The sequence below is a fragment of the Thunnus thynnus genome, chromosome 22, assembly GCF_963924715.1.
Source record: "Thunnus thynnus chromosome 22, fThuThy2.1, whole genome shotgun sequence".
In the NCBI taxonomy this organism is placed as follows: Eukaryota; Metazoa; Chordata; class Actinopteri; order Scombriformes; family Scombridae; genus Thunnus; species Thunnus thynnus.
The window spans coordinates 9,637,762-9,649,145 of NC_089538.1; the positions used below are offsets into that span (position 1 = coordinate 9,637,762).

General features: G+C 41.2%; 1 protein-coding gene across 4 annotated transcripts in view; it reads left to right on the forward strand.

Moving 5' to 3' along the window:
* LOC137174171 (ADAMTS-like protein 1) overlaps nucleotides 1–11,384 on the forward strand; it is a 103,181-nt gene that overhangs the window by 88,715 nt on the left and 3,082 nt on the right. For 3 of the 4 annotated variants that reach the window (XM_067579317.1, XM_067579318.1, XM_067579319.1), the window contains 10 exons: nucleotides 1,826–2,127; nucleotides 3,647–3,776; nucleotides 6,636–6,846; nucleotides 6,947–7,126; nucleotides 7,235–7,388; nucleotides 7,595–8,606; nucleotides 8,747–8,874; nucleotides 10,253–10,373; nucleotides 10,555–10,759; nucleotides 11,242–11,351. In XM_067579317.1, coding sequence (XP_067435418.1) covers nucleotides 1,826–2,127; nucleotides 3,647–3,776; nucleotides 6,636–6,846; nucleotides 6,947–7,126; nucleotides 7,235–7,388; nucleotides 7,595–8,606; nucleotides 8,747–8,874; nucleotides 10,253–10,373; nucleotides 10,555–10,759; nucleotides 11,242–11,351 — 2,553 coding nt within the window. Of the gene's footprint in view, nucleotides 1–1,825; nucleotides 2,128–3,646; nucleotides 3,777–6,635; nucleotides 6,847–6,946; nucleotides 7,127–7,234; nucleotides 7,389–7,594; nucleotides 8,607–8,746; nucleotides 8,875–10,252; nucleotides 10,374–10,554; nucleotides 10,760–11,241; nucleotides 11,352–11,384 lie in introns of those variants that run through there. The other variant, XR_010925297.1, reaches the window with a different exon arrangement.

Below are 11,384 nucleotides of genomic sequence, written 5' to 3' on the forward strand. Positions count from 1 at the left end.
ACTATGCATGAAGATAAACATTTCTGTGGGTTTGCTTGTTGACTTTGTTGTTCTTGTTCCAAGGTCTAACTGTCGGTGATTCATTTGTTTGTCCTAAACACAGTGAGTCCTTGAGCACTCTTTAAGAGCCAACTTTGCTGTAATTATGAGCTCTTTATTGAGGCATGTTATAAAACACCGGGGTGCTTTTGTGTTGTGGTCAGACAGCTCAGGCAGACAGCTGCACTTTGGTGCAGACTGTTAAGTCATAATCTACCTTTGTGATATACATGTAGACTAAAGACATGCTTTAGGAAACTCAAAATACTTAATTGCAGTTATAAAGTGAGCTACAAATACAAGTTATATAATCTAGTAGGATTTTTTTTCATAGTCACTGATTTAAGTGGTTCATATTTTCTAAGCTAAGCAACAGCATCACCGAAATCCACATCAACACATTAATCAGTAAGCGATTGTATTATCATTCATTTATCCAGGATTACTGCTTCTAACTGCCTTCAAGTCTGTTCAGAAATAAGTTCAGTTCAGTGCTGGTTTGAAATATTTTGAGTAACACAAAACTTGACCTATACAACCACTGTTTATAAGGATAAAAGATAGGTTAACCTTTTTTTCAAGTCTACAGTATCTTAAAATAATACTTACATGCAATTATGTTCATTGAAATAAGTTTTGGGTTTTAAAGAATATCAGGCCAAATAAACTGTGGTGAGCACAACCCTAACAGGCCAGCTGCTGAATGTTCTAAACATTGGCGGTGCCATCCAACACCTTTGTATTCGTGATCAGGTGCATAACTGGTGTAATGAGAACAGTGGTATAAAGATCATAAAATATCAATTCTTGCTCAAAGGAAAAAGTAAAAGGGTCTGATGAAATGTCTTAAACCGTTTCACCCATGTTGAAATTCACATTGTGTATTCAATGGGCTTATTTTCAGAAAAAAATGGGGATGGTTACATAAAGATAAAAAATGTAGGTATCAGGTGCACAGTGTGGTATGAATGCTGTTTTTTTTTCTTTTTAATTCCACATTTCAGTGTGAAAATTCCAAGAAGAGTTAATGAACACAAGAGACAACATCAAACTGTTTCTCAATCACCAGATCTAAACATCATTGAATCATTATGGAAAGGCTGGAAAACACATCATGAAGTAGATTTCCCCTCTGTGATCCTTCAGAGAACTAAGGTTTTACTTTTAGCCAACAGTTTTTATGTGCATTCCTCACAAAGTTAGATTCACAATGATTGAGGGCATCAATTAAATCTGAAGATCAAGTGAAGTTCAATCATCATTCTGTCTCGTGCTTTCCAGTTTTAGTATTTCATTTACACTTTCCCTAAAGCTATTAAAAGGGTGGCAGCCCTGTCTTTGGAGCCAAACTCTCACCCAACCTTGACAGGCCTTCAGGCATTCATGAACACCAATGATCTTCAAGTATTTCCTCCTCTGATCCATTCTTTAAGATGAGGAAGGATGCGCATGAAAGCAGTTTATCCAAGAATGGCTGATCCTAATGCTTCACAGCTGTTCAATTAACCACAGCAGGACTGGATTTCACAAAAACTTAGTGAGTTTATGAACTTAGCGGTAATGACTAAAATCTGTATAAGACAGGGAAATGCTAAAAACCTGTGACTTGCTATCAAACCACTTTCCAGTCAGCACTGCCGGTTTGGAGACAGTCCTTATCAAACCATGGTGTCACTACATTTCCAAGCCTGTTTGCATAGGCACTGTATGTGAAGTACAGAATACTGTTTTTATTCCAATGTCTGTGATTAATCAAGTTATCAAACATCCTGTCTATCATCTCCAGCTTCATCCCTGGTCGCTGGCAGCCCTGCAGTAGGACATGCGGTGCTGGGACCCAGCACCGGACCGTCAAATGCCAGGTGTTGCTGTCCTTCTCTCAAACTGTGGCTGACCTGCCTGATGATGAGTGCGAGGGGGTCAAACCTGCTGCAAGCCAGCCCTGCTACCGTACTCCCTGCTCTGAAGTGTCTGGCCAAAGAGGAGAAGGCGAAGAGGAGGAGGAGGAGGGCAAGGAACCCCAAAAAGAGGAACTGCATGACTGGGAGTACGAGGGGTTTACGGAGTGCTCCGAGAGTTGTGGGGGAGGTATGGATCATTATTGACCTCAGTAAAATGAGGCAGTAAAAAATAGAACTAGAAAGAACAGAAATGGGAAGTTGAAAAGTTAAATAGACTCAGAGTCTGCGGCCATCCAAGCAGCTCTTTGATGCTGTAGTTCTGCACAGGGGCAATGTTTTAAGATAAGTTCTAACATCAGTTTGTTAGCTGAGCTTGTTAACATGCTAACATTTACTAATTAGCAATAAAAATGTACATCTTATGCTAATGGGAGTTTCATTAGTTTTGCAGATATTTGGTCATAAACCAAAATATAGGACAAATTAAAAATTTTACCTTAAAATGGCCCTAGATGAAAATTTAAGGGATCACTAAAGGTATTACAATTAATCCTGAGGGAGATGTGAATATCAAAACCAAATATAATGGCAGTTAAACCAATAGTTGGAAATATTTCACAAAAAAACAAAAATGTCTCATCTCTAGAGATATGCTGTGATCTTTACATTAAACCAACAGCAGAACCATTTTTATGGTATAAATACTACAAGAATATTTCTTATATTAAATGCACTGTAAATCCAGAAGGCAAACCTTACTTCATCCGTGTCGTAGTTGCAATATTAAAACAAATGTGAAAAGTCACAGCAGTAAGCAGTGACCTTATGTCAGTAGATGACTAAAGCCATGCCAGCACTGGCTTTGAAGTAGAAGTAAGTTATATGATATTAGATGATAATGGATGGAATACAAAGTTTAACCCTAAAGGTCATACGTCACCAACTCTCACAGCGGCAGTGAATGTTGCGCCAGACAGAGACAGCTTTCCTAAACATTCTGCCAACATGAGTTAAGACCCACTTTAATCTCCCCACCTCCTCATCTAAGCTTGTATGCCTGCGTTGTGTGTCTGTGTGTTAATGTCTGTACGAGTGTGCATGTTTAACTTAATTTCTGCACATGGGCGTAGGCTTTTGTCAGTGTCTGTATATATGTGTGTGTGTGTGTGTGCTCACCCAAACCCAACAAACTCCCATTCGGGGATGATTACAGACCAGTATCGGATGTCACATACACACCCTGAGGGCTGCGCTCCTGTGGACCATCACACCACTGTGGCGTTTGAAGTGCCTGCTTCACTGTTATTGTCCCCAACATTAGAAGCAGACTCAGAGATTTATGTTACGTTGCTTTTAACATGACCTGACATCACACCCTTAAAGTTTATCCACACTTCAGGCTAGAGCAGGCAGTTGTACTGTTTTGATGTCCATTGTGCCCCATTAGATACCGTGACTGCTTGCTTTCATTTAGGGGCCTAATATCTGGGTTGCTTCATTCATTGCGATGTCTGCTTGCAATATTCCATGCTCCATATGTATGTGAATAAGAGATAAGAGAAAAAAAACAGTATGTGTTTGCATTTTGTCATTCATTCTAAGAAGATAAGGGAAATGCAGAGACAGGACATGGAGCATGTGTCTATTAACATTTTAATAGTTCAAAACAAACTCCCTTATGACTGCTCGATACTGTGCAATCCCAGGTGTGCAGGAGGCTGTGGTGATCTGTCTGAACAAGCAGACCAGGGAGGCAGCAGACGAGGGTCTGTGTGTGAGCTCCCGTCGGCCCCCGCAACTTCTTCAGGACTGCAAAACTCAGCCCTGCCCACCCAGGTAAAACCCGCAAATCAAGCCTACATCATTATCATTTAGAAAGTGTTTAAAATGGTTTGAGCATGAACATTAAAAATGACTTGATTGATGGGTGCAGTAAAGAATGAGGAGGAAATGTGTTTTTGGAAACGGCTTTGGCTGCATTCAAGAAGAAAATATTAAGTAAAAACAGGACTCAAATCTGGCTGCGTTCTCTATTAGTTTGCCAAGACTGTAACCCAGCTAAATATGCAATATACAGAGCTGGGACATAGACGTACAATTTCCTAGAGCTCTGATGCATCTCTGGGCCTTAAACCCGCAACTACTTAACTTCCAGACTATCAGAAAACACACATCACACTTGTTGAGTAAATGAATATCTACTAATCAGTGTTTGTGTAAAAAAGAGATCCTTGTAATCCACTACATTAGCCCTCTCAACTTAAACCACTTGGGCCAATTAAATCATCATTTAGGCCACTTGGGTCCAAGTGATATTGAAGCAGAATGTCAGAGATGGATGGCTTCATCACTGAGAGCAGGAAATGAAGCCAGTGGGACAGCATGTGGAACCTGGTCAGAATCAGACACAATAGGGATCAGATGTCAGTGGTAGCTATACCTGCTAGGCTCACATGTGAAGTTGTCCTTGGAAGAACTTTTAAATGTTTTATGTTTCTTATTGGTTGTCTCAGTGCAGAAACGTAGGAGACCTACTGCTGCTGTAGATAGTGTTCCCTTTTGGTAAACTGCTGAAGCATAATGCTGAAAAGGCCACTGGTCATTAAAATCCCCTTGGGAGCACAAATGCAGTCTCAAAATGTACATTATGAAACATCTTGTGTGCAAAGTTGTCATTTGGCCTAAGATGACTTATGAAGAAACCACATTAAGTGTCTAAAATGGAAAAGGTTTGTCCTCTGGGAAGTATGATTGTGCTCAATAAATCTAAAGGTTTTGAAATTTCTTTCATGGATGGATGTTTTGGCCCAATGGCTGTGATAAAACAATGTCAGGAGTCACCAAAAACATTTCAATTTTACAAGACATAGTTTTCTATGTCTTGCGTAGAAAGTTGACACTTTGACCAGAGAGTGGCTCTAAAGTAAAGCTCATGGAGTGTTGAAAATGGAAAGAATTCATCCTCTGGGGTGCAGGAATGTGCTCAATAAATTTAATGGCGGTCTCCCATTTAGATTTTGGTATTTCTTGTATACAAGAGGAAAGATCAGGATTCATCTTCTTGGAACCATAACATTTCATGGAAATCTGGCCATGGGTTTTTAAGATACCCTGTCATGGATAACAGTGCTAGTCAAGGGGAAAGTTTGCCCTTTTGTGGAGCTAGACAAAAGGTCAAGGTTTCACGAAAATCATTGTGAATCCTATGGCGATCATGAATACCCATGCTATTTCAAGTTGACATGATTGAAATGCAACTATGATGCTATTATAATTAGGTTGCTGTCGCAGCATTTTGGTTTAAGAATAATTGCAGAAGAAGCCGACACTAGCCTACTAAAGTTTTCATCAGAGATTTTTTTGTTTATCCATCTATTATCCAATGGGCATCAGTTTGGAATACAGTGGATGAACAATGTTGGAAATTAGAATATTAAAACGTGAAACTGTTTTGTTTCTTTTAACTCAGAACACATAATTTTTCAAATTAAATACCTGAATTGCTAAACAGATTAATGGCATGTTGTTTAATATAACTGAGCCGTGGCTAAACGGTGAGTGGATTTTGTGGTAGGCCACACGTTTCAAGTTAACACCATGCGCAGTGTCGGTGCTCCACCGCTCACACTCTTGCCAGAAAACCCAGAGGCTTGCAGCCTGGCCTTGCCTGTTTTTCCAGGCCTTGAGTCTTGTTTTCAGGCACAACAAACGCTGTATTGGACTTGTTTCCTTTGGCCCTACACTCCCTCCCAGAGGCCTCCTCACCCTCCCATATTAAGCTACACTCTTTGGATACTGTTCCCTATGAAGAGAAACAGCCATTGGATTAGGCTTTGAGTATAGTACCGTTGCAGAAACGAGCTTCATTCCCAATTCTCCTCAGTCCCTTGACCCTTGAGTAAATATGAATAGTTTTGAAATATCACCCAACTAAAAAGTAGATTGGCTGCCATCTTGGTCAAAGCCAAACCTTTTAGACGCCTTTAAAAGTACAGGGACTATTTTGACTCATGCCAGATCAGTTTCAAGATTGGAGTAAAAGTGTTAAAATAACTGATGCTGGATTGGTCACCCTGTATAAAATTGTGTTGGACAACAAAATGAATATTGGTCCATGTAAGTCATGCAAGTGAAAAAGTAATGCCAGAGGGATTTCTCAAATATCACTAAATTCAGTGGGAGATTTAATGTAACTTTGCCAGGTTCCGGCCCCATGAATCACTCTTTTCGTTTTCACTCATATTCATTTTCATGAATTTCTCTTTCATGAACTTACACATTCATAGAACTGCAAGAGTGTCCTCTCGTGGGATCAAGAAAAAACATTGAACACTGACTGAACTCCTCCTGACTGCACTTCTGTATAGATTGGATAACAGGCTGCATAGATATGTACACAAAGAATAAAGAATGGTTATTAATCAGTTATGATCAAGGTTAAGAGTTGAAGTATAAATGGTCCAGCATAAAAAACTTCATGCCCCTCTGTAATATTCAAAACCAACCAGCATGCGTCTGTAGATAAGAATAAATACAGGGGAAAATCAGAATGAGACAAACTATAACCTGATGGTCAAGCAGTTCAAGCAAATCTTGTATTACTTATCTTCCCAGGCACTTAAAGAACATGTGATTTAATGAGCATATATTGATCATTTACCATGATATAATATACAAGTACATTGTATTTTACAGGTGGGAAACAGGGGAGTGGAGTTCATGCTCTGCTTCCTGCGGGGTTGGTCTGATGACCCGCACTGTGGCTTGCACTCACCGGCCCTCTCGGGACAGCAACCGGACTGAAGTTTTGAGAGATGAAGACTGTCAGATCCCCAAGCCTGGCCCTGTCCAAGCCTGCAACCGCTTTGATTGCCCTCCTATGTGGAACACACTTGACTGGGAACAGGTAAAAGGATGTTCACTTACATAAGTGCTTGATCCTGCAATTGGACTTGTGTGATCCCTCACTAAAAGGAAATGGCACCTCTGTATTTTTGTCGGTACAGTGCTCCCATAGCTGTGGTGGTGGAGTTCAAATAAGGCAGGTCTTGTGCAAACAGCGGTTGGCAGATGGCAGCATCCTGGAGCTGCCTGACACATTTTGCCCTTCCAAGATCCCTGCAAACCAGCAGCCCTGTGCCAAGCAGGAGTGCCCGCCTCAATGGGTCACAACTGACTGGTCCCAGGTGGGCTTTTTCTCTACCTACAGTAGTTCACATTCAATCATAAAATGTAAAACTTTTTCTTCTGAGTCTGCTCATTTACATATCATGCAATGTAATTTCTTTGATTAGTGTTCAGTGACCTGTGGAAATGGTGTACAGAGACAACAGGCAGTCTGCAGGAAACTAGGGGAAGATGGGCAACATAGGACCGTAGACCCTGAGAACTGTATCTTGATGGCCCGGCCCACCAGCACCCGGCCATGCTCCCTCAGGCTCTGTGAGAGTAAGAGACCCTTTGTTTGGCTTTATTTTGTTCATTTGCATTGCTAAGAGACAGTGACAGAAACAGCTAAGGTACATAGCTAAGGTGTGTCAATAAAAAATGGCATGAAAATTACAGATCTTATTTTTCTGACCCTCAACAGCATGTTTATGAGATAGTGCAGACAATAATCAAGCTATTTATCTGTCCTGTTAATTTTATCACAGACTCAATCAAGCCTGATCCCACCATACTGGCCCAGAGGAAGGTTTATATTCAGTGGAGGAAGGGTAAAAAGATACAGTTGGTTGTGGGGGGCTATGCCTACCTGCTCCCCTGGACGACTGTGGTTCTTCGCTGCCCAACCCGCCACTTCCGTAAGGGCCACGTCCGATGGTTGAAGGAGGGGAAGCCCCTGGTCAGTCTCCCACACCTATCTACAACATCAGTAGGATATGTGAAGATTCAGCAGGTCCGTGCATCTGATGCTGGGATATACACATGCATGGCAGGCCAGGCACAGGAACATTTTGTCCTACAGATCATTGGCAGTAAGCAGAAGCTGCATGTGCCAGAGATAGCAGAGTCATGGTTACTCACAGGTGGACAACAGAAGATTAGTCAGCCAGATGTGGCCTCAACGGGAGAAAGATTTCAGGAGCTACCCATCTCCGCCAACCAATATGACAACATAGTTGAGCGTTTGCTTGAACTCAAAGGCTCTGTCCAAGAAGATGTTGTTGATAAGCCACATTCCAGTGAAAAGAACAAGTCGACCCAAGAAGATGAGAGAACAAGCTCAGAGCTTCCCATCCCAGTTGTCCTCATTGCTGATACCCACAGGCTAGATGAGATCATGCACAATCTCTCTGAAGGCCTCGGAGGACCACGAGGGGAGCAACTCATCACTCAGTTGCTCAGTGAGCTCACTATGACACAAGACGAAACCAATGAGTCTACTCTTCACCCTCCGGAAAGTGCGGAATCCTCCACACAAGGGCCCCTTCTTTATAAACCCAACATCAAAGCTCACACAACCAGGCCAAGAAGCCCGGTGATAATCCAACGGCCCAGGAAGGTTGGAGTGGTGCCGTCATCTGAAATTATAGTTCATGTGGGAGTGCCAGTTTTGCTCCAGAAACCAGTTGCTAGTTTGGAGATGAAATGCGAGTCACTGGGGAACCCTGAACCATCGGTAACATGGACAAAGAATGGAAAAGAGTTGCACTACAGCAGCAGGTAAGAACTACCCCTTAACGTGACTCTTTGTGCAAAGGGCATTAACAAAACTGCAGATTTTGTTCTACAAAAGTAGCTGATTGTTCTGTGAATGAATCATCATAGATTCAGTGGTTATTTTTTTGTCTTTGTGTTGGCAGAATAGGCCTATTGCCCACCGGCTCACTGAGGATCCAGTCTCCAAACAAGGCGGACGAGGGTCTGTACACCTGTACTGCCAGGAACCGTCTTGGATATACATCTCTTTCGTCTTTGCTGCATATTACAGGTAAGGTTCAAAGACACAGAACCCTGTTGCAAATATGTTTTAATAAACTGTCATTCTTGCTAGGTAATGGTTAGTATAATTTTTTTGAGTGGTTCCATGAAGTAGTTCTGCGCAGAGATGTTCAAAACTTTAATTCAAATTGTATTCAAACCCCAAAGGTTTCAAAATCATCCTATGAAGTTATGTACAAGAAAGCTAGGACTTTGCATTAGGGTCAAAATGTCAATTTAAGTGTGATATAGCACATGCTGAAAACATTACTGTGACTATTGAAGTGTTTTTGTAGCTACACAAACGATGGAGACAGTATTAACCTAACGTCAAGTTGAGTTTGCCCTAATATTGTTTTATGTAGTCCAGTTTGCAGTAACTTGTGTTGTTCTTTTGTGGTTCAGGCTTAGAGGTTCTGGGAAAGCATTATTTTCAACTGAGTAACACACACACACACACACACAGTCATAACCGCAGATACAGATATACAGTAAGCTTTTACTTTCAGGAGCCCAGTGGCTCGTCTGGCTGAGTCAGTGATGGGGAATGTCCGGAGCGTGCCACAGTTCGGGTCACCTCCGAGCTGTGCTGTCCTTCCTCTCCTCAGAGCATGATCAGTTGCAACCTTTCTGCATTCCCATCAAAGTATCGCCACTGCGGGTTTCCTGATGCGCCAGCACTTTTCCTCCACATACGACAACAATTAGAGGTTCCAGGCAATGTTTCATAGAAGATTAAGTGGGTACACCCTATTCGCCTAATCTAAATGGAAAGCATAAAGAGGCTTAAACATGGTGAAAAACAGCCAAACTGCATTTTCTTGTTTAATTCAAACTCATTTAAAGGCAAGGTCTAATGGCTTTACTTTTAAATCTTATGTATTTTGAAAAAATGAGGTGAAAAGCATGCAATCCCACATTCACTAAATGACATTGAATTGAAAAATATAATTCCTTTCCAAGTTCTTGGAAAGCCAGACTCATTTCTGAATGAGAATAGGCCACTTGCCACTTCCAAAGATATAAATCAGAGAACCACAACTCTCTTGATGATGTCAAAGACAAAGTTTGGAGATGTAGAAGCAACAGTAACTAGAGTCTGATTCAAAAAGTAAGAAACATTTCTGACTGTGGAATCTTTCTTATCTAATGTATCTTTAACTCAGTGTTTCCATTTTCTCTTATCTGAAGTGTAAACTCTGTTTTATGTGTTGATTTACTGCAATAAGACATCTATAGAGTAGATGTTTGCTTTAAAATCCTGTTAAACAAAGACACTGAAATGCTATGAACACCAATACACAGTATGTTTGGACACATTTTCTCTCCTCTTTTTATTCCTGCTAGTATCAAAAACCTAATGTTTATTTGGTTTATTGTATTTTCAGGTGGCAAAGGAAGAAACTGTGTCCAAGGTAACAATATGGGAGTGACAGGCCCTCATTGCCCTGAGAGGACAAACAGCAGCCAGTCAGCTGAGCTGTGTCATGGACAAGACTGCCCCTTCAGGTAACTTGCTGCTACTATATGTTTGTGCTGTTGGAAACTTTGAATACTGGGTTTGTCAAGTCATTGCAATTCAATATTCAGATACTCCTTGAGATTTTCTAATGATCATCTTTGGACCAAACAAAAAACAGAACCTTTCTGATTAGCTTATAAACTTTTATAAGTTATTGATAACTTTTAGGTGGCGAGTGGATCCTTGGGCAACATGCTCAGCCACTTGTGGAGGTGGATCCCAGACCAGGAGTGTCCGCTGCATGAAGGGTCCTGAAGGCAGGTCAAGAGAGGTGGAGAGCCAGCACTGCATTGGCACAGGGAGAAGACCCTCTGACACCAGGCAATGCAACCTTCTGCCCTGTGCTAGATGGGCCACTACCCACTGGGGGCCGGTGAGTCCACTTAATACAGAGTAGACACACAAGTGTAGCTGTACTGTACCAAGGCTGTTTACTTGTTCAAAACATGCAGATAGTAATGCAAGGGGGAAGCTCCCTGCTAATCCTTCTTCATTTATTACCAACCAAATATTTTCTGTGGTTAGTTCTGTGGAAGTCCCCTTTTTCTCTGTCAACTTATTAATATCTTTCCTAAGTATATTATGAGGACTTCCCAGTCTGAAAATTCAATTTTAAATTTAGAGCATAATATTTACAAAAAAGGGGCACCCCTCAGTGATACTGGTGTAGTCAGAAGTGAAACAGGGACAATAAAACACTTTTTCAGCCTGGTTTTATGTTACTCATTTTGTTACTACTTCATTCAGAGAAGGAAGGCTTGAAAAGCCATAACTACAAGAGTAGCTACTAGCAAGAAAACAGTTTTGTATTAAAAGCTGAACTTTCGTATAATTTTGATGACATCTTTGTTTTAGTGTCATGGTCAATGTGTGGGTCCCAGTTTAGCTGCACAGCACCGCCATGTTTACTGCCAAGACACAAACGGAACCAAAGTCCCCTACAGGATGTGCAGTGGACTCCAAAGGTATATATGAAACTCAAAATATGAATTAATGTC